Source organism: Silurus meridionalis, chromosome 18 (genome assembly GCF_014805685.1).
Source record: "Silurus meridionalis isolate SWU-2019-XX chromosome 18, ASM1480568v1, whole genome shotgun sequence".
Lineage (NCBI taxonomy): Eukaryota > Metazoa > Chordata > Actinopteri > Siluriformes > Siluridae > Silurus > Silurus meridionalis.
Window position 1 is genome coordinate 16999960 of NC_060901.1, and position 22630 is coordinate 17022589.

At 40.5% G+C, this 22630-nt stretch overlaps 1 protein-coding gene and 1 long non-coding RNA gene across 7 annotated transcripts; one reads left to right on the forward strand and one right to left on the reverse strand.

Moving 5' to 3' along the window:
• Positions 1–1752: 1752 nt before the first annotated feature.
• LOC124401157 lies at positions 1753–7751 on the reverse strand. The gene is made up of 3 exons (XR_006928535.1): positions 7600–7751; positions 1914–1976; positions 1753–1784 (listed from the first exon to the last, which is right to left on the reverse strand). It is a non-coding gene; the product is annotated as an uncharacterized LOC124401157 (long non-coding RNA).
• Positions 2151–22423, forward strand: znf800b (zinc finger protein 800b). Of its 6 annotated transcripts, none has more exons than XM_046873177.1 (6): positions 2151–2409; positions 2544–2746; positions 9555–9667; positions 18350–18445; positions 18560–18703; positions 18886–20585. In XM_046873177.1, the coding sequence occupies exons 2-6, from the start codon at positions 2613–2615 to the stop codon at positions 20583–20585; spliced, it is 2187 nt and encodes a 728-aa protein (XP_046729133.1). In that variant the 5' UTR covers positions 2151–2409; positions 2544–2612. The 6 variants fall into 6 exon arrangements, with proteins under 6 accessions (XP_046729133.1, XP_046729136.1, XP_046729132.1 ...); XM_046873178.1 differs by lacking the exon at positions 2151–2409 and adding an exon at positions 22255–22423 and having other exon boundaries at positions 2453–2746; positions 18886–20581; XM_046873180.1 differs by lacking the exon at positions 2544–2746 and having other exon boundaries at positions 2152–2409.
• The last annotated feature ends 207 nt before the right edge of the window (positions 22424–22630 follow it).

The window sequence follows — 22630 nt, forward strand, 5'->3', positions numbered from 1 at the left end:
ACCCATGAGAGCACATTCACCAGTGTGCTACAGCTGTTGCCTAATCAACCACACAATAGCAGAGGGGTGATTGTGATTTGCAGTTTTACACTCATGATGTATATATTTATTACAAACCATGCAGGAATCGACTGACTGTAGGCGGAAGGTTTTAGAGAAAGATGTAAGCTAAATCTGCTGAAGAATGGACACAATTTGGAGGAGAAGTAGCAAAAAGTATTAAAAATTGTATATTTGGACAAAATCCATAATGGTGGCTTGTTGAACTGGTTTTATACCAGAAAATCAATGGAGACAGGCTTTAACATTGTGGACACACTGTTCAAAAGTTAGGACCATAAATTTACTTAGGCCACTGTTTGACCTGGTGGTGGCGCTACAGAATTGGCATTACGTGGCATAAATTTGGTCGGAGTGTTGCTTAGACTCTAACAACGTTTTATCAGATGGTTATATGGGAAGACAAAGAGATTGTGGATTAATACCCTTTGGTGCTTTGCCCCCTGGTAAGATCTAAGGTTTCAACCAATCTCCAGGATGTTCTAGCACATATTGAAATGCAGTTAAACCAAGAATCGATATCTTCAGATAATCGTCCTACTGTAAAAATACATTTTATATATTTTGTTATAAAATACATGGTGTTTACCTCGGTTCACCAACCAGTCTCCAACTGCCAATCAGTCTCCAACTTCCAACCAGTCCCCAACCTCTGGAGACCAACCAGTCTTTAAACACAGAAGGCCAACCAGTGCCCAACCTCAGGAGACCAACCAGTCCCCAACTTCAGAAGACCAACCAGTTTCCAACCTCAGGAGACTAAACAGACTCCAACCTCAGCACACAAACCAACCCCCAACCTCATTTTACCAACTAGTCTTTAAACCCAGGAGACCAGTTCCAACCTCCGGAGAAATCAGTTCAATTCAATTTTATTTGTATTGCGCTTTTAACAATGAACATTGTCTCAAAGCAGCTTTACACAGATAATGTGGTGATAAAAAGTGAATATGTTCTTTATAAGTGTAAGTTTGTCCCTGATAAACAAGCCGGTGGCAACTGTGGTGAAGGAAAAACTCCCAGAGATGGCATAAGGAAGAAACATTGAGAGGAACCAGACTCAAGAGGGAACCCATCCTCATCTGGGTTGCACCGAATGGTAATTTATTAAAGATATACGATGTTGCGGGGTACAGTGATAATGATCAGAAGTGAAAAGAAGTCCTGAGTCAATGTCACAGTCTGTTGACATTAACTACAGTCCAAATCCATCCTCAAAGCTCCCGTTCTTACTCCGGAATTTCATGGAACCACCCAAGACGTTGATGACAAACCGTCCCAAGCTGCACAGAGTGGCCTCCAGTCAAAGAGAACACTATCCAGAGGCAGACCAGGACGAAATGAAAAGATCCGCAGAGAGAAGAGGGGCAGGAACAATGGTCACTGGAACCTCAGGAGCATGTTTAACCTGACCGAGAGAGAGAGAGAGAGAGAGAGAGAGAGAGAGAGAGAGGGTGACAGGAGGAAAAGGATATGGATTATTATGTGTCCTTATTGTTGTATGAAAGTTAATGTCACTGTGCAGTTTGGACTCCGGCAGCAGAACTAAAAGGGAGAACCAGAAGGTAACACCGACATGAGGGATCTCTGGGATAAAACACGACCCACCACACCACCATCAACAAACCTGAGTGAACGTGTGAGAATGAGGGGATGACAGCATACAAATATCCCAGTTCACCAAACACTCTATATCCATGTTCCCTCCAGATCTGCTCCTTTACCTAAGAAAAAAAAACTACTGATAAAAGACTTGACTAAATAAATACGTTTTCAACCTCAGAAGACCAACCAGTCCCCAACCTCCAGAGACCAGCCAGTCTCCAACCTCTGGAGATCAAACAGTCTCCTACCTCAGAAGACCAACTGGTCTCCAAACTCAGGAGCTTGAATGAGAACAGAGACAGTGAGTTGTCCTAAAAAACAAGAGCGACAGAGGAGGAGAGAAACAGGGTGTGGTGATGTTTGTAGTGTTTTTTTTTATGTTAGTTGTTTATCGCACGTGGTTCAAACCTAACCCGTAAACATTTCACCATGTTTGTCGTTGAGCTCGCAGGAGCAACGCGTCACGTTACGTCACGTCACGACACGCCAGTTCCTTCCCCATGCGTAAAACGCCTTCGCGCAGCGGAAGGACCGTGCGTGCGTGTTCGGAGCGCACGCCACGGCCCGCGAGAACGTGCGTGCGTGTTCACGCAGCTTCTGCATCTGTGAACGTGAAATTAGTGCGCGGTTAAATAAACTTTCCTGAACTCTCATGCGCGCGAAATAAAGCGCCTCACGTCTACTGCTGAACACAAACCGTCCACACAGTGACCACACGCCCATTTCGTCCGGATCCGTGATCACGTGAGTGCATGCGTACATGCGTGTGTGTCTGAAAGTGTGTTTATTGCTCAGCTGAGGAGTGTGTGCGTGCGCGAGAAGCCCACGAGCTTTCTGATTTACCGCGCGCGCGCGTGGTTTATTTTTGTTCTGATCAGGAAACTAACAGTGAGACGCAGTTACAGCGAGTGAAGCCTGACACTGCTCTTTACTCGGCGCGCGCGCGCATGAGGCTTAGGGAGGAGAGCGGACTAAGTGTGTGTGTGCGCTTTAGAAGGAGGGACGCGAATGCCCGAGCAGCTTCCCGGCTGAACCACGCGTCCTGCCCCGGTTTGTCCTCGGCGTTTGGAAACCCGCAGCGGTAAGCGCGTCCACGGACAGTGTTCACTCCAGCTCGGTGTGTGTGTGTGTGTGTGTGTATCGCCCTGAGGGTTGGAGTGTGTGTAAAACGCGGCTCGCTAAGAGGCTTTTTTTGTTTCTCCAGAAAATGGCGTCACGGCTTTCTCGTGCCTGAGCGCAGAGGTGGAAAAAGCGCTCATTTTTACTAAAAACTAAACCGGTTTTATTTTTACTGTCGTTTTTTAATCCCGGATTAGATCGGAATGAATGTTCAGTTCCCGTGGCTCAGTTGGAAATCTTCAGAGGGTGCAGAATGAGACGCGTAAAGCCGGAAGGCTCTCCGGTCCTGTGCGCCAGGCGGCGGCTGCTTCTGCTCCTGCTGTTGAGGAGCGAAAGAGCAGCGTGTTTCCTCACGTGTGCACGGGGGGCACGTTTGCGGTTCCGGTCTCCGCGCGCCGCCGCCGCGCTCCGCGTGTCGTTTTATCGGTTTTGAAAATGATCGTCTCACGGCGCTGTTGGATCGCAACTACGGGCGCGTTCACGCCGCCCTCTGGTCCAAGCTCGGTTGAGTTCGGAAAACAGGCCCGGTTCTGGAGTGAGAAAAAAACGAGATGGTCTTTTTAAACTTAGTTCTTTTGAGCAACTTTAATGCGCTCTATTGTGAGCTTTCACAGGGGGTGGGCATGCAAATCAAACCTCCCCACGAGAAGTGCAGTGCGCGTCTGTTCTGCAGTTTGAGGTGTGTGTGTGTGTGTGTGAGGGAGTAAAGTTGGCAGCAAGCAGGAGCTGCGCGACCACGACGCCTCTGTACGCGCATCAACATCTCGGTGTTTTTTTTTTTTAGGTTCTTTCAAAGTAAAACGTCGACACATTTAGATCTGTCGTGGATGAGATGTTCCACAGTATCCGTATGTGTGTCAGTGTGCGTGCACGCGCTTGAGCGCGTCTTTGGAGGAAACAGAGTGAGGAGAAGTGCTGGCTGATTAACGCGCGCACACACACCGCGATTTCGGTTATCGTTACAGCAGCACGAAAAATGCATCGGTGGTGCTTTAGACTTAGGTCGGAGTTGTGACTCGCTCTGATGTTCCTCACACAAACTTCTGCAGTCCACTTTCAGCTCAGTGTGTCAGTGTGTATTTGTCTCACACTCCATGTTTCTGTCTCATGTTTCCAGTTTCTGCCTGTCTCACTCTCTGTCTCAGTCTCTCTCAGTCTCTTGGTGTCTCTCACACTGTGTATCTACTGTGCAAATGTTGTAGGCAGGTGTGAAAAATGCTGTAATGTAAGAACGCTTTCAAAAATAAGTGTCAATGGTTAATTTTGATCAGACAAATAAATGGAAAGTAAATGAACAGAGGAAACATCCAAATTATCATTATTCAGCAGAATGCAGGTCTTCTAGATAATCAGTTCTACCTACAATAGCAAAAATGTTTTTTTTTCTGTGGATGATCCTGCCTCAGGATCTTTTGTCTCTTATTGTAATCCCAGACAGACTCGATGACCCCGTGTGGGTCAAAGCTATTATTTCCAGGACTCCCAGTTCTTCTTCACACTGAATGTTTAAGATTGTTGCCCTGCTGATGAATACATTTGGGTCCTGCCAAGTTTATTTCTATTTTGCGCATTTCAAAACATACGTTGTCTCAAAGCAGCTTTACAGAATTTTAAAAGTGAAGGTGAACGGTGTGTATTTATCCCTGATGAGCAGCCATGGTGACTGTGGTGAAGGAAAAACTCTCTTAGATGTTATGAGGAAGAAACCTTGAGAGGAACCAGACTCAAAAGGGAACCCATCCTCATTTGGGTGACATCAAGAGTGTGATATAATCTTTAAACAATACAGAACACTGAAGAGTGAGAACTAAGTCAGTCAGACACCTTCTGCATGTTATTGCATGTATTTGTCTGTATTTCTCAGAATTGAGGTCACCATAGAACCTGACCAAATCTCCAACTCAATTTGCAGAAATTTCCAAACTTGCAACCTCCACCATGCTTCACTGTTGCTTGCAGACACTCATTATTGTACAGCTCTTCTGTCTTTTTGTAAACAACGTGCCTCCTGTTACAAACATATATTTCAGATTTTGACTCATAAGTCCAGAGCACCAGTCGCCAATGTTCTGCATCTCAGATCACATGATTTCATGCATAATTGTGACACTTAGACTTGTTTCAATGTTCATAAAAACCACTTCTGTCCAAACTTCAGGACAGTAGATACAGTATATAGATGTATATAGGTGTACCTGAGCCCCGTTTCTGCCACGGTCACTGCTGGCACTGCTGGACATCTGATGTCTAAGGAAAGTAATGGTTATGTGTCTAAATTAAGTTTCCTTGACTGACTACTGCATCTACGGTCCTCAACATCACCCATTTCTTTTTGTGCTTTTTCAAAATAGCTTTAACAGAAACCACAGTCTGCTTGGAAATGTGTACCTGGGAGAGATCTTGCTGATGAAGTACTTGCCATGGTGTATGACCTGTGACATGAAACTGCCTTCCACAACCTCACCTTAACAGCAGAGCTTTCTGTTCCTCACCTGATCTGAATGTCCCTCACAGCTGTTTCTACAGATCAAAGTGCCGATCATTAGAACCTGCTTGGTGTAATCAGTTGATCACACAACTGACTGTGATCTGACAAAATCTGTCTGTGTGCAAAGTCTACAAAGTATTCAGAAGTAAGAATTGAAAAAAAGGAAAAAGGATTGATTTGATGTGGATTTCTCTTCTGTGTGTTTACTTTCCTTTTCCTTCATTGATAAAACTAAACTAGAGAATTTTCACTTTATAGCATTTTCAACAGCTGCCCAAAACCATTGCACAGTACTGTATGTCTTTATCTGTCTCTGTGTCTCTGTCTCTCTCTGTGTCTCAGTGTTTGTCTCAGTCCCTCTGTGTCTGTCTTGCGCTGGGTATCTTTCTGTATCTGTCTTACTCTTGTGTCTCAGTTTCTGCCTTTCTTTGTGTCTTAGTCTATTTGTCTTTTTACATCTGTCTCTCACTGTGTCTCAGTCCCTCTCTGTCTGTATTATGCTGTGTATCTCTGTCTCTCTATCACAGTTTCTGCTTTTCTTTGAGTCTTAGTTTCTCTTTGTTTTGGTGTCTGCTTCTTGTAGTCTCACTATTTCTGTGTCTGTCTCTCACTGTCTCTCTGCGTCTGTCTCTCACTGTCTCTCTGCGTCTGTCTTGTGCTGTGTATCTATGTCTCTGTGTTTTGGTAACTGCCTCTGTGTTTCACCGTCTGCCACGTTTTGTGTCTCAGTTTCTGTGAGTGTCTTTGCCTGTCTCTTACTGTGCTGTTCTCTCTCTGTCTGTCTCACACTATGTATCTCTGTCTCTGTTTCTCATTGTCTTTTTTTCCCTGTGTATCAGACTGTGTCTCTGTGCTTGTCTTCTACTGTGTCTTTCTCTCTGTATGTTTTACACTCGGTATACTCTCTCTGTATTTTACTTTCTCTCTCTGTCTCTGTTTCTCTCCGTTACTTAGTGTCTGTCTCTTTCAGTATCTGTCTGTCTCTCACAGTTTTTCTCTCTCTCTTTCTGTCTCTCTCTTTGTTAGTTTTTGTCTCTATCCGTGTTTTAGTGTCTGTCTCTGTCTGTTTTAGAGTTTGTCTCTATCTGTGTCTGTGGCTTACAGTCTTTTGTCATCTCATGGCTTCAGTCTGTGTCTGTCTCTCTTTCTCACAGTCTCAGTCTCTGTGTCTTTATTTTATTTTTTTTTCGTCTCTCACATCATTCTCAGTGTCCCTGCATTGCAAACTTTCTGCCTTTTAGTCTTAGTATCTCAGCCGCAGTCTCTCAGAATGTCTGTGTCTCTTTCTCTCATTCTTTCAGTGTTTCTCAGCCTCAGTATCTTTTTGTAGCCTGCATTTATCAGCTCACTTCTAAAACTTTACACATTGACACTTGCAGTTTAAGGCTTCAGCTTTTCACTTGGTTGTGAGTCGAGACCAGTGGTTTTACAATCATGCAATCAAGCTGTGGTGCACCAGTCCAGTGTGAGAACAACTCCGTCATCCGTTACATCAGAATGTACAAATGAAGGACTGTTTTAGGCAGAGGATAGTCTTAAATTACAGGGTGAGGCTGTGCATTTCAGAACATTTGTGAATAAAAATTGGGTTTTGGGTTCGGTGGTGGTCAGTGATTGTGTGCTGGAGTTTAGTGGTGATCAGTGGCATCTTAGGGGAAAAAGTCGCGATCACGAGAAAATGTCAAGATCGCGAGAATATTAAGTCGTGATCGCGAGAAAACAAGTAAAAGAAAGAAAAAAGTATAACGCATCGCCTCTTAGGACTTCCGGAGTTACGCGCTATAGATCCACTGTTCTTACAGCGCGCGCGTTCGTGGGCTCGTGGCTTTGTTCTGCTGATCAGTTCAGACACTGACAAGCAGCGCGAGAGAACAACACGTGTTTTATTAAACATCTGGAGGTGAAACTCCTTCATTAGACACAGCGGATTAAACAGTGCATCATCTCATCTCCCTACAGTCTCACAACCTCCACACACACACACACACGGACAGTTTAACGTGTAGTAATACGATAAGACCAAAGTCAGTAAACACATGAATATAAAGCGAACTTTTCACAGACAAGCAGTTTAAGTGAGTTTGGTCTTTTATTAACTCTGTCTTATTGCATTACAGTTTTCTGTAGGAGAAAAAGGTTCTGACCTTCTGACCTCATGTGCTTGTGTGTACACGAGATTTCATTTGATTCGGATTTTGTTAGTGAAGTGATTTATTATTATTATTATTGTTGTTATTATTATTGTTATTATTATTATTATTAATATTATTATTATTATTATTATTATTATTATTATTATTATTATTATTATAGACATAAAGACTCACGCGACTGCATTGCGCTCTAATAACCTCACCGGTTACCATAGAAACCACCCAAAAATGAGGGGGTTTAACAGTGTGTGTTAAAGTTTAAACACCCTCATGTTTGGGTGGTTTCTAAGGTGGGAAAATGTGGTCCTACACCGTAGATGACGTTTAGTTTGTGTTTGAAAGACTTGTGTTTGTGTTTAACAGTGAAACACAAACACAATCTAAACGTCATCCACGGTGTAGGACCACATTTTCCCACCTTTCCGCTGAGGAATTAACTGTCGGCATCCAAACTCCGATAAAAAACGATCTAAAATCAGACACTAATAACACGTGTGGATACGGTACTTGAGGTAAACGGGGTCTGTCTGTCCGTCATTTGTGATGCATCATTTTTAACATATTTGCATCTGTATTTTTATTATTTAGAATTTGACCAATAGTTTGTGATCAATATTTTATATGTAGATCGATTTCTCATCGCTAAACTGTTTCTTGAGTGCGTTTTCTCTATAATTATGACGAGGCTTGACAGAACCTGTCATTGTGGAAACTTTACTGTCAAAGAGCAACAGTACAGTGTGTTAGATTATTTTGGTTTGGACTATTTTTTAATTATATATATATATATATATATATATATATATATATATATATATATATATATATATATATATATATATATATATATATATATATATAAAAATAAAATGAAGCTGGTTTTTGTCTCCATCTAGTGTTTATTTTCTGCAAGGAGTCTAAAGAACTCATTTGGGCCTTTCTATAGATTATCTGTGATGTTCACACCATGCTCCTTACACACTTCTGATTAGCGCTGAACGATTAATCGCATTTGCAGTAATATCGCGATTTGAACAAACAAGATTTTTAAACTGCGGAGGCTGCGATTACACTCTCGCATGACACGCAAGAGTAAAACAGTCGGCAAAGGAAGCATGAAGTTAGCATGCTGCACTGCACCTTGATCAGTTGTACAATGACCTCAGGCGAGAGATATGATGCTGCTCTGTGGCTTTGATAAATACACTGTACAAGTGGATTAACATGCCCTCCTACACATATTTGATCTAGGCGATCAGTAAAATATTTATATTATATTTATGTATATGTATATTTCTGCAACCTATACTTTAGTTTGTGATTTGTTGCTGACTTGGATATTAATGTTTACACCAGGTTTATTTGTCAGCGCTTTATGTTGTCATAATTATTACATGGTTAAAAGGCTGACAGTTTAAATGAATTATTCAATATACTACTGTGATTGTAGTTATTAAATAAAAATTGATTCTTTTCTCAAATCGTTTTTTTTTTCAGAGTGGGAAAAAAAGCTTTTAAACAGAAGATTCAGAAGGGTTTTTATTTTTGGCTTGTAGTCAGTCATTAAGGAGGTCCTGGAGAACCCTCATGTCAGAACTGATTGACAAATTTGGTCGAACTGGCATGAAACTCTTGCGTCTTGCGGCATTTTGCCGTGTAATTAGTAATCAGAGGTTTGAAGAAGAGTGCTGGTGAAGAGACACTCCTCCCGGCTCAGCTCATTACAATCACACTATGAATCGCTGCTCATTTGAATATCAGTGTGAAACCAAGGTGTGAATACTTAAGTGAGGCTCTGTTTTTGTGTACGCTACTGATACAGGATTTACGTCGCTGCTGTTCTATTGATCGCTTTCAGAGGCTTTGGGACATGTTCCAGAAAAGCAGGAATAGAGAACACATTAGATTAGAGACTGTTACTTCTCTACAAGTCTCTTATATCTGACGGACTCGTCCGCTCTGTGGTTCAGTGAGGAGAAAGACACTTGGTACTTTTGCTGTTTGTGGTGTGTTGTGAACAGAACCGGTTCTATGCTGCATCATGAATGTTTCATTATCATGTTCTAGTATCATTTTCCTCTCAGCATTAGTGTCGCACTGGCGTGAATTTTATTTCTGCTCTTTTCCAGAGGGCAGCTTGGAAATATGGACGAGATCCCGAGCAACGAAAAGTCGTGCCAGACTGAAGGTTTGGACGAAAATGCAACAGTTCTCATGTCAGAGCATCTCAATCAAATGACAGGTGAGATTTTTCATTACTTTGGGTCAGAATTTCAGTATAAAGTCCAATAATGACTGAGGAGCTGCGATTAGTGTAGAAGTATTTGAGTATCCAGTATCAGAGAGTGATCCCAATGTACATTTTCACCAGTGAGCAGTTTTGCTTATGCTGCATTAGTTTAGACTTGATTGACTTTATTGTCATTGTGTAACGTACAAGTACAGGACCACTAAAATGCAGTTTAGCATTTAACCAAAAGTGCAAAGATCATTGTGTATTAATAAATAATATATATATATATATATATATATATATATATATATATATATATATATATATATATATATATATATATAAATATACATATGCATGTACAATAAACATATTATAGGCATGCAAAGGTGCAATATATTTTAAGAACAATTCAGTATAGGCAGCAACAGTCTGAGGCAGTAAAGGGTAGAGGCAGCAACAGTCTGAGGCAGTAAAGGGTAGAGGCAGCAACAGTCTGAGGCAGAGTGTTAAGTTGACTGAGTTGGATATAGAAATCATCATTTATTTATAGGGTTCAGAAAGCTGAGTGCGGGAAAGAAACTGTCCCTGAGTCTGCAGGTCCCTGCTGGTGCAAACTACAGTAATTGTATTTCATTTCATCAAATTTACCTCATTATCACTGATTTAGTGTGAGGAGGAGAATGGACTCTTTTTACCAGTTGTGATAGAGACAGACATAATAAACCATCATCCACGTTAATCCTGATCAATTTGAAAACTTCTCTTTCTCTCCTCATTCTCTCTGGTTTTTCTTTTCCCTCCAAAAGTGTAAAAACTGAGCTTTATCTAAAAAAAGAAACCTACAGATTTGAGGAAAATGTGCCTTAGCAGACTAGCTTGTTAAAAAACAAACCCTTAGACGTGTACATTTGTTTCCCGCATTTTTTTTTTGCTTCATGAAACTCGAAAATGTTGTCACTCCAAGAGTGAGTCACTCCACTCAGATCCCGGGTTATCTCCTTTTTTTCGTACATATTTGCACATTTCTTTTTCTTTGCTGCGGTAACAGAGAAATTTCCCCACTGTGGACGAATAAAAGTCTCTCTGATCTTATGATATTCCTGATGCACACTGTGAGCACACTGATTTTTAACAGTCCTTTGCGATTGTTCTTGTCCGTACGAACATGATCCTCATGTCACACTGTAAAATCTGTTTCTACAATGTCAAACTGTACGACAGTCAAAAACTGACTCCCACAAGAAAAAGACTCGTCGGAAGTTTTATGGCGTCAATCCGTGACACGACCAGACTTACGTTCTCCCGCTAACGGTAGCAAGCAGCAAACAAAAACAAGCCGTATCATTCTTTTTGTTCATGATGGTAAAAACGTCGTAGAAACACTCCTTTTTCCTGCATAAGTCAACAAATTTCTCGTCTTGCTGTAGCGTCCAACTGACATGTTTCCACATTTTCCCTGAGGTGGTTTGAAGTTGTGCTAATTGCATCATCAGGTTTCGGCGTTCCTGTTGGTTTTTGGTTTGACGGTCATCGTAGGGGAAGACGCGCTGCGAGGAAAGTTTCTGAATTCCTCGGACATTAGCAGAATTTCATCGAAGGGAAAAAAGATCACAATGGCCGTAAGCCATCTTACCTGTATGCCGAAGCAGTGTGAGGATGAGTGTTTTCAGAAGATTCTTCCAAAAATGATTGAAACAACAGTGTAGGCAGAGAGTGTTTTAAAACAAATGAGCAGTTTTCAAATCTTTATGAATCAGTGTGGATGTAGTTTGGGATACAAATAAAGGGCAGGGTCAGGAACCACATCTCTTATTTACTCAAGCAAATGACACATTCATCTAAACTGTGAGGTGTGAAGTCAGAACTCGGAGTGACCATTTCCGATGCAAAGCACAAAAAAAACCAAAATGTGCACACCTACAAGTTTGTTTTTGTTGGCAACAAGCTAGTCTGCTAACGGGATTGTGTGATCTGAAGAACACTCAGTCCTGAGTGGAAATTGAGTGTTTTTTTTTCTTGTAAGAGGTTGGGAATTACAACCTGTAACTGAATGCAGCAAGACTCTGACATCTAGAAATGTTGTGGAGCAGGTAACTAATAATTCAAAGAATCTTGCATTCTTGTGTCTGGCTGGTTTTGCAGCATTTTGATGGTTTTTGGGCCACCGTTATGGCCATCTGGGGGTCTAGGGTGCAGAGCATGCCAGGCATATGGGCTCAAGAGGACGCTAGGGGGCTCCAAATCACTACTTTTTAATAATAATAGTATTATTATTATTATTATTATTATTATTATTATTATTATTATTAATACATTTTTTTTTTTTTAAATATTGTAATATAATTTTCCTAAAGCCACAGTTTTGAAACAACAATTTGGACTGTATTTGTAAGTATTTGTGTGCCAAATGCACTCCTTCGGGGTTCGCATAAATTTTGGAAAGGTTATTTTTTTTTAGAATGGCCCTTTATGACATTATGAAGAGTGAAATTCCTTGTAATTCGTGCTTATTCCTAAAGAGCTCGCGGATACAACAACCAGAGCGAGAGCAAGGGCACGGTTGAGGGCTTTGTTTGTGTTGAGGGTCCATTGTGAAACAAAGTCCAGCAAGTACCGAAAGCTACGTTTTCATTGACTAAAAACACCATCTCAGTGTGGAGGGAAAAATATATGCATTTTTAAACGTAAATCTATGAGTGTGGACATGGCCTTACTTTTACACATATGGATACGTGTTAAGCATTAATGTTGTAGTAAATCAAAACCTGTAAAGTGCATTACTTTAACAAAACCAAATAGAATAGGAAAGAAACCTGTTCAGTATGTTGCTTATTTTGTTGTTGACGGGTGAAACTGCAGCAGAGAGTATTTCAGTTTGTGCGTTTAGATGCTTGTTGCCGTGTTGAGTGGCTTTGATGTGTTGGTTTGACGACTGTATGGTTGTGTGAGACTTGTGTATTTGCATGTTATCAAGTAGCCTATGGTATATTATTAAATCATATTATTAATGCCCTACCATGCGATTACAGTCGTCCCTCGATTCATCACGGTTCGGATCTCGCAGTCCCACTTTATTGCGATTTTCAATTTGGTACATAACTATTTTGTTTTGCGAATGGTCTTGATTTTAGTTGATTATAAGAAATGAGTAGCACCACAAGAAACCGTAGGTTTCTGCTTATTTATTGGTTGAAGTGTCCTCTGACGATGAAAATAAATAACACTGTGACGTGTATCTTTAACTCGGCCGAGTACCTATGCCTAGGCTACACTACAGTACTGTATTACAGTACTCACTGTAAATGTGATATTTCTACGAATTTACACAAAATTCATCTCGCTATATTCTTGTTTTCTGTGTGTGTTTAAAGAGTGTGGGAGGATGATTCATGTCTTAAAGCAATAAAAACAAAAATGGAAAAATTACCGAAAACAATTTTTTGTATTTAACCTGTCAGACCACTACAGTGGAACACAGAAATTGGTAGATTATTGTTGGTTCCTCATCTCCTCTAGTTCCTCAAGCTTCAAAGTTTCATAATGAACCCTCAACGAAAACGTAGCTTTTGGAAAAATGACACACATTTTTAGTCATGTGATGAAGTTTTACAGAACCGGAAGGTAGATAAACATCAGGTGGAAATGGTGCAGGTTGAAGCATCTTTTGGGTAGACGTAGCTTACTAGTGTTTCATCCATTAATTGGGGTTGAAGGCACAAGGCTCAATGTTTTTTTTTTTTTTTTTTTTTTTAATTCAATTGCATTTCAGCATTTTTTGTTCCATATTGCCCTCACTGCATTTCACACTCATATGCATCATATCACTGATTGAATTAAACATTCAACATCAAACCAAGCCCATCAATCCTTCCATCCTGAATCAAAACCTTTAACACCGACACATTTTCTTAAGTACCAAATGTGAGGAGTTTAACTGGTGAACTGGTAGTTGATATGAAATGGCTCCACCGCCACAGTAAGTATGAGGCCAGAAGCTCACCAGAGCAGTACCTGATAACATTCTCTTCATAAATGTTCAGAAAAGCTAAGCTGTGCTCATCTCAGCATGACTGAGCAGGAAGAGTTTGCACTTCATTACTGCCCCAGATATTATATTTACATTTATAGCATGTGGCTGATGCCCTGAACCACGATGTCGGCCAAAAACATTCACGTGTCTAATCTGCCAGGATAAGAATAACTACCACTACTCTCACTGCAAATAATCACATCAAGCCAAACTATCTCTCACAGTGGCCAATTCACCTCATCATCTTTAAGATACAAGATGAATCCTATTTCTACAGTTTCTTTCACTCATTTCAAGCCTGACGTTTTCCCAGATAATTGTTTTAAAGTATTTTTTTATTTTTTATAAATAACTTGCTGCTGGTAGAATGACATTTCAAAGCATAAAATGAAAAAGTAAAATGAGCAAATATGTCTATAAATGGGTTTAATGGTCATATAGTCAGTGGTTATATAACAAACCTATAATAAGTATCTTTAGATTAGTTTATTAGGGTTGTAGTAATACACTTCACCAACTGATTTGATTTAAGATTCCTATAGACAGAGGTTTCCGGATTATTAGAAAAATGCACTTCACAATCTTTTAAAAAGTAATTCACTTTCGTATACTTTGCAATAATTTTGGACTGAAACAAAACGAGCTGCGTAGTTAAATAGTTAATAGTTAAAATAGTTGGGAATAGTTAAAAAGCTACTGAAGAACTTTTTATCTCTATGTTCATGTAACTGTAGAATGTTATTTATTTTAATGCCAAAGCCTTATAACCTTCTACTTGTTGTACCTTTACAACAAGTATGGATGCGGCGTTAGACGAAAACGCTGTATTTTAATTTATCCGGATTAGACTGGCGATAATACATTTTTTTTTTTTTTTTTTTTTTTGGAAAAGCAACAAAGTTATTTGAAAAACATGCGTTCTTTTTGCACCACCCGTATGAATAAATATTAAGGAAAATAAAATGCATGCATTTAAACTGAAACAAAAAGTAACACTCCAAATAAATACATTTTTGCCAATAGCCGATTGTTCCAGCAATCAACTATGGGTGCTGATTAAAAAACGATGAATCGGTCGACCTTTAATTATCAGTAACATTTAACTAAATGTGTTTGTTAATGGCAGGTTTCTGTAATGCTATGGCAGCACTGTAGTTGCATATTGTGATGCCAGTACAGCTAATTGAAATGAGTTGAAATGCCTCCCGGGCACCGAGCTGAGCCAACGCTGATCTCTACTCATACACATTCATACATATTTCACATCTCGTTAAGCTTCATGTGGGGGAATTACGGCATGTTTTGATTTGGAAAAACCTTATTTCGTGGTTTGCTTGCAGTCACAGCTCTTGGTTGCTTTTCTTTACAGGATGCCAGTGACACAGATCTGAGTATTTAAAAACACATCTTTAGTAATTGTGATTTATGTCTAAGTGATGGAAGAGTGACTTTTATTGAGGGAAAAGTGATTTTATTCTCTGCTGGTTACTAGCTTTTACAGCAAAGCAAGCTTAGGTAATCCTTCTGGTGGATGGTTGAGTTTAGCGCTTTAGTGCACTAGACAGACATGCATCAGATGATAAGATGCAAAAATGTCAAATTTCTATCAAAGGTAGTTTCATCCCTCAAAAACCGTACATTTTCCCCTCAGGAAATGTGCTTGTCTATGTTTTGACCACCATCTCTCCATTCAGCTGTCCCACTGCTGGCAACCTTCTGAGAAATACTCTCATACCGCCATAAAACACAGTATAAAAACCCCACAGGCCATGCAGGCTTTGAGCCAGACCTCCAGGTTGTAAATCCTACAGTTGCATCAATCCTGCATCAATCTTTCTGCTGAAGCTCTCGTTTTATCCACCATCTTCTGCCTGTCTACCCTTTTTACACTAACTCAAAATCCTAACTCTAACGTCTTCCTGACTTTTAGCTGATTTTTTTAATATGGTACTTTTGTTTTCAGTTGTTTACCAAAAGTTGCTTGTCCACACTAAAACGCCTAAAAACGCCTTGAAAGTCCACACTGTGACTAAACAGTGTTTTCAAATTCATCCATTTTGTAGTGTTTTAAGAAAAGCTACGTTGAAAAAGGCTTCACTGAACATGCCGTCTCAGCAGGTTCTGACGGCCACAACCGAGAGAAAAATACATGGAAAAATGTAAAAAGAAAACATATAAGCATGGACATGGCCTTTGACATGTGAATTTGCAAACTTTGTTGAGGCAGTTAGCAAGAAGACGGCAGCCCAGATCTCTTTAGTCAGTGGTCAGACAAGATTTATACCTTTTCACATTCTTACTGGTTTCTTATATGCACAAAGTTAGCCAAGTAATATGTAATGAATGATGTCACATTCAATGAAATTAAATTCACTTTTATTTAGACATTGTCCCACAGAAGCTTTACAGAGATACATAGGTCAGGATTATAAATTTCATTTTATATGTGAGCCACTATAGGTTTATCCCTAATGAGTGAAGCAGTGGTGACAGTGCCAAGGAAAAGCTCCCTGGAAATAATATTAGGAAGAAACCTTGAGAGGGCACCTATCTACTGGGTGGCATCAAATGTCCATATATCCATGTCCATGTATCATTTTTGAGATGTACTGTCCAGTGAACTGTACATGCCAGATGAATTCTTGAGCCATCATAGCAGACTGATGATATTTATTAGTGTCCAGATCTATCCTCATGGTTCTTGAATTGCTCAGTGACTTCATGGGTCTTTAGGCTGTTCATGTGGAATCCTCAGTTGCACAGAGTGGTCTCTGATTAATATGAACTTCACCCTTAGGTAGGGGAATGATCACTGGTCACTGGTACCTCAGGAGCATGTTTAACTCCAGAGAGATAGAGTAGAGAGGCAACAGGGAGAGAGAGAAACATGGATTATAAGGTATCATTTTTGCTACATATTAGCTAAAGACACTGTACATTGTGATCAGGGTGTAAGTAGGAACTTCTCAATGACTAGCCATGGCAACATAACAAAAAGGGAGAGTGCAGAAAGTAACGCAGACATTAGGGATCTCTGGGATAAGAGGGCCCTGCTACAGCACTGTCAACAAGTTGGTGGATGACAGCATCCAAATAACCCAGTTCACCAAAACACACTATCTTAAACCTTCTGACAAAAGTCTTGACTAAACAAATAGTTAAGTTTAATCTAGTCTTGAACACTGAGACTTTCTGATTCCTGAGCACTATTTAGAATAGGGCTGGGCGATAAATTGATTTTATCGATTAACTTGAATGTGTAGTTTACATCGATCTGTTTTAATAAAAATCGGTTTTCTCTTTAATGTCCGCCGATGTTCCCCTCTGGGCTTCCATAGTTTCGAACGAACTCAACTCGGGAGGCGAAACACGGAACGTGTGATGACCAGCAAAAGCATAGAATGAACACCTGCAGGATCGGGGGGGGAATCCGCGATGCGCTTTGGGAAGAAAAGAGCAGCCGTTGAGAGAGTGCCGGTGGGAAGGCACGTACCGGGATACGCATGCGCGATAACAACGACCGCCGTGAACCAACATATACCAACAATAACGGACAGTGAGAGTGTGGAAGTTTAAATAGGAGCTGGTGATGATGATAAACGAGCACCATATGTGCGTGATTGAAGCCGGGAGCTTCAGAGAAAGCGGCCGAGAAAGCACCTGACACGCCGAAGGGGGCGTGGCAGGTGGATTCCTGACAGATAAACATGTACTGTATGTACATTTTTATAGCATGCCTTCATCAAACAAATCGCGGCAACGATGTTGTGTAAAAAAAAAACCTTCAAAAACACGTGCATGCACATTCTCATTTATTAACGCACATCATGTACATAAAGAAATTGCAAGCACGTTAATATATTGCCGCCATTTTGATTTTCGTTTATCTCGATCATCGGTTACCTCGATGCTTTTTGGCGACCCCCTAGGACATCGACATAACCGGGTTCCACTGTATTTGGCTTGTTGTTTCTGATTGCACTTTAACCCAAAGTGGGTTATAATCCCAGAAGGGTAAATAAACTTTATTTAATAAAGTTAAAACTTAAAAAAAAAAACATTTGGTCATATGCAGATTGATATTAAGCAGGGGGGAAAAAATCGATTTAAATCGCAAATCGGATTTTTTGTGTAAAATTCGGGGGGTTTTTTTTTAGGCCATATCGCCCAGCCCTAATTTAGAACGGCTGTTCCATAACTGTGGGGCTTTGTAAAAGAAAGTTCTCCCCTCTGCTGTAGTCCTAATCTTTTTCGGCACCAAAAAACAGATTGAAGTAGCCAATTTAGACAAATAAATACATTTAGACTTTACATCATTTGCTGATTGGGGTTGAGGAGGCTTTCCTGAGGTCCTGAGTAGGAACGTTTCATTGTTTTTTATTATCTTGTTCTGTGCTTAAGTCATATACAGCACTGTTTTATAGCAAGGCCAAAAAAAAGTTTTCATAAACTTATATCTCATTAAAATCAGCCCTAGTGTCTGCAGTGGACAAGTACCTGAAGTTTGTGAAAAAAGTCCTGAAGTCGAAATGTTTCTCTGAGAATCATCACCTTGTGGTAATTAGTAACGAAAAACTAGTATTGCTGGTGCCAACTGCCCTTGAATCATTTAGCTCTCTTTTTTATAATGTGTTTATTTTTCTCTGCGTTTGTTTCAGCATACTTTATAGAACCAGGGGACCCTCCGTTGTTGCAGAGACAGCTGCAGACATCCAAGTCTGGCATTCAGCAGATCATTGAATGTTTTTACACAGGTAATATACTCATTATTTCAAATGTGTTTACTTTCATGGCCTTTCGTGAGATGGGAAAGAGGCATGTGGAGCATTTGAGGAGCATTGAAACTGCCCATTTGTGCCCTTTTATAGGTACTACGCAACTGAAACACATTTTACTCAAAGAGGTGGACACAATATTCGAGTGCAAGCTGTGTCGGAGCCTTTTCCGTGGCCTTCCTAACCTAATCACACACAAGGAGTTCTACTGCATTCCCAGGCTGCCAGAACCAGAAGGTCTGTCTAAAAGTGCACACTTTTTTATTTATACTAATAATTTTAGATAGCATTTTTTTTTCGTAATTATTTTTGGGTTTTGTCACCTGCGGCTGTGTAGAGGATTTTATAGTTCACTATATAAACCGTGGAAAGGTATGATTTTAGACAGTTTTTAAGCTTGTCTTGTCTCATTTTTGTAGAGCCCTCAGGAAACTGCAGGCAGAGTATAGATTTTAAAAAGCTCCTGGAAGTTATTTATGCTCAGCCCAAACAGGAGGAGCTTGTGGTGCATCTGGAGCCTATACCAGGCAACCAGAACGCTGTATTTCAACATCTGGCTAAACAGAGTGATGAGGATCCTAACTCCCCCTCCCCATTCTCCAGCCACAGTATGAAAGACTGGAAACTCAACCAACCTGAGAGTCAAGAGCAAACCATTGGAGAACATAATGCAGTTAGAGAAAGCGAGAATGAGGCAGAAACTAAGAGAGATGGTAAGTTGAAGAAAGACAAAGATGCTGAAGCTGAGGGGGAAAAGGACGATGCAGGTGTGGAGGTGGTGACTAATGCTAGGCTGGACGATGTAATTATTACATGCTGCCTCTGTGGCAAAGACTTTGGTTCACGGCGCAGTGTTCGCCGCCACTGCCGCGAAGTGCACAAGCAGCGGCTAGAGGAGCTTCGCAAGTATACAGAGACTCGCACAGTGCCAATCAGCCTGCTGTCTGTGGTAAAGGAACGACAAGTGCAGTCGTCCAGACCTAGTGGAAAATGTTGCCCTGTCTGTTTTAAATCCTTTGCCACCAAAGCAAATGTCCGCCGCCACTTTGATGAGGTGCATCAGGGCCTCCGTCGTGACCTGATTATGCTTGATACCCCCACCAAGTCAAATGATCTGGAAGTCATGCCTGCTGAGCCCAGTGCCCCTCTCAATCCTAATGCCAGTACAATTTCTCCACCACCCCACTACAACCTGGCCACCTGCAAGTGCCTCAATTGCAAGAGAAGCTACAGCACACAGTCAAGGCTCAAGAGGCACATGCGTCTTGTTCACAAGATCCCTGCTAGCAAAAGTACTGTCTCCAGGTCCTCAACTGGCAAGAAACGCAAGTCTGAGGACGGCACTGACACCGAGCACTTACACAAGGGTCTCAAGAGGCCCCGGGAGGAGGACGAAGATGAGAAACCGGCAGTCATTCACAAGCCCAAGATTTCGGTAGGCTTTGACTTTAAACAGCTCTTCTGCAAGCTGTGTAAGCGACAGTTCAGCTCATGCCAGAATCTTGCCAAGCACATCGAGCTGCACACAGACAATGGCGGTGACATTTTCATCAAGTTCTACCGCTGCCCCCTGTGCCTCTACCAGTCCCGCCGCAAGCGGGATGTTCTGCGTCACATCTCTGTCGTCCACAAGAAAAACTCTGCTTACCTGGCCAAGATCCTGCCAGGCCTGGAGAGTCGTGCTGTGAAGAAGCCTGCGGAAACCGTGCTTGGCAGTTCAGTAAAGCATATCCACTCAAAATGCCCAGATGACCATCACAATGAAGACACGACATCACCATACAGCCTGGAGACAGACAGCTCTCCGTCTTCTGTAATCCCAAAACAAGAGTTTCCACCTTCTTCGCCACCAGTCACGCACAGGCAAAGCCTTTCTCCCCAGATTTCATCCGTCGTCTGCAGCCAGACCTCGAATGGATTGCCGAACGGAGAAGAGGCCCAGGACAGCACTGAAGTCTGTGTCACCAAGAACTTCTCGCTACACACATGCGACATTTGTGGCCGTGCCTTTGCCAAGAAGGTCTACCTGGAGTCGCATATAAGGAGCCACCGCAATGCAGCCAAGTCTGACGGCCAAAACGTGGGTGTGAGCACACGCTCCAAGACCCTTCTTTGGTGAGTATTGCTGCTGCACAAAGCGAAGTTGTGATAAAGTGTAGTTCTTTAATGCTAATTCAGCAAGCAATGAAGATCCAAACTAGTTTATTTTTTATTTTTTAGAGTGGATCAACTTGAAGCTTTGACAGAAACATACACAGATGTTCTCAAAGAATGTAGTCAAACTTTAATAAGATTAAGGAGCCAGACTTTCTACCCACCAAAAAAACTGATTCTGTATGAAAGGAAAAATCTATCAAAAATTAGGTCATGCCAGTATCCCCATGAAATCTTGTCTGGATTTGCCCCCTTTTTATTTTATTTATTTATTTATTTATTTATTTATTTATTTATTTATTTATTTATTTATTTATTTTTTACAAGTGTAAGGATATTTCATAGCAATACGTTGGTTGAACATACATTGCAAGATTTAATTTCAGGTTAATAAACTTGATACATTGTAGATAGAGGTCGACCAATAGTGTATTTTACAGATAACGATAGCTCGGCTGGATCGTACTTGCCAATAACCGATTGATCAACCAATAGTTTTTTAAATGGATCCTGGATAAAAAAACAAAAAAAAAAACACTCCATGTAAAACTTTATTACAGAAATAAAAAAAACCAATACTGAATCATCAAAATGTGCTAAATGAAATAAATATGCTGGATGGATGGATGGATGGAACTTTATCATTTCATACTACAATATCAATTGTTCAAACTGACAAATGGAGATAAATTTGAAAATATATTTTATGTACATGTTATATATAAGTCGATAAATGTGCAGCAAATTGATGGAAAGGCCATGGCAGTGAATAATGTGCATTAGCTGTTGTGCAAGTAGAAAAAAATAAATATAAAGGCTCTGGGTGTGTAAAAATATTAGTTATATTAATAAATATTGAGGAAAATCAAAAAAGTGTATTTAAACTGAAACAAAAAGTAACATTACAAATAAATAAAAAGTTACATTTAATATAAGTAAATACATTTTTTTTTTTCAAATAAACAGCATGTGTCATCAGTGATTCACCTCGTACTGTATAATGCAACCCGGAAAATCTATCAGCGCAGGGTTTTTTATTTTTATTTTTAATTTTACATTTTTTTTTTGGTCGATAGTTTTAATAGTTCTTGACAGTATGTGAACGTCATAGTTTAAGCAGGCACCAGACAAGTGAACTGGTATTGTCAGTCATTCCAGGTTAGCATGTCATTTGCTGTTTCGTTGAGTAAAAAGTAGTACATAATTATACATTATTGAGTATAAACTCATAGCAGTGTATTATCGTCAAATTTGGCAAAATGTTGAAACGTGCAAATGTTGGCAAATCTAGTGCATCTTTGTTTTTTGTTTTCCACTTTCCACCTGACCTCACCTGTACATTCCTTTGGTTGTGTAGCACACTAAATACCTCTGGTCTCTTTCATATCTATTGTGTGCTCAGATTCACAGTCTTTCCTCTTTCTCTTCACTGTAACAGTCTCTCTTTGTCTGTTGTTTGACTGCATTCTGTTCAGGTCTTTTAGAAACAGCATGTTGGAGCATTTCGAAAATAACAGACAGTCTGCTTGTGCCTGAGGGTTCTGCAGAAACGAAACAGCCGCTGTGTTTAACCAGATTTATTGACCATGTTCTGTTGTCTATTACTTTCTCGTTCTTTTTTTTTTTCTTTTCAGATGTATTTTGGGGAGCCACTGGATTTCTGACAACCAGGCTGCATTAAGGAGCTGCTAATGTCAAACATGAAGAACTGGACCATAAATAAATGCTTCAGCTGTAAATACCTGTTCCTAGTGTTGGTGTTTTGATGGGTTTATGTAGGTAATAAATGTATGTTTTTTTTTCCTTTGGCTACCTGCCTGTCTAGGCCGCACTGTAGATGTTGTAATTAAACTGTATCTGAGGCGTTTACCTCTATTTCAGGGGGGAAAAAAACAACCCAAAACATTTATCGATTATCTTACTAGACTTGCCTGCAGATAACTGCAGTGTCTCACTCTCAGGCGAAGAGTGGTGAAAAATATTGTACCGGGATCCAGTTTTAGTGGATCA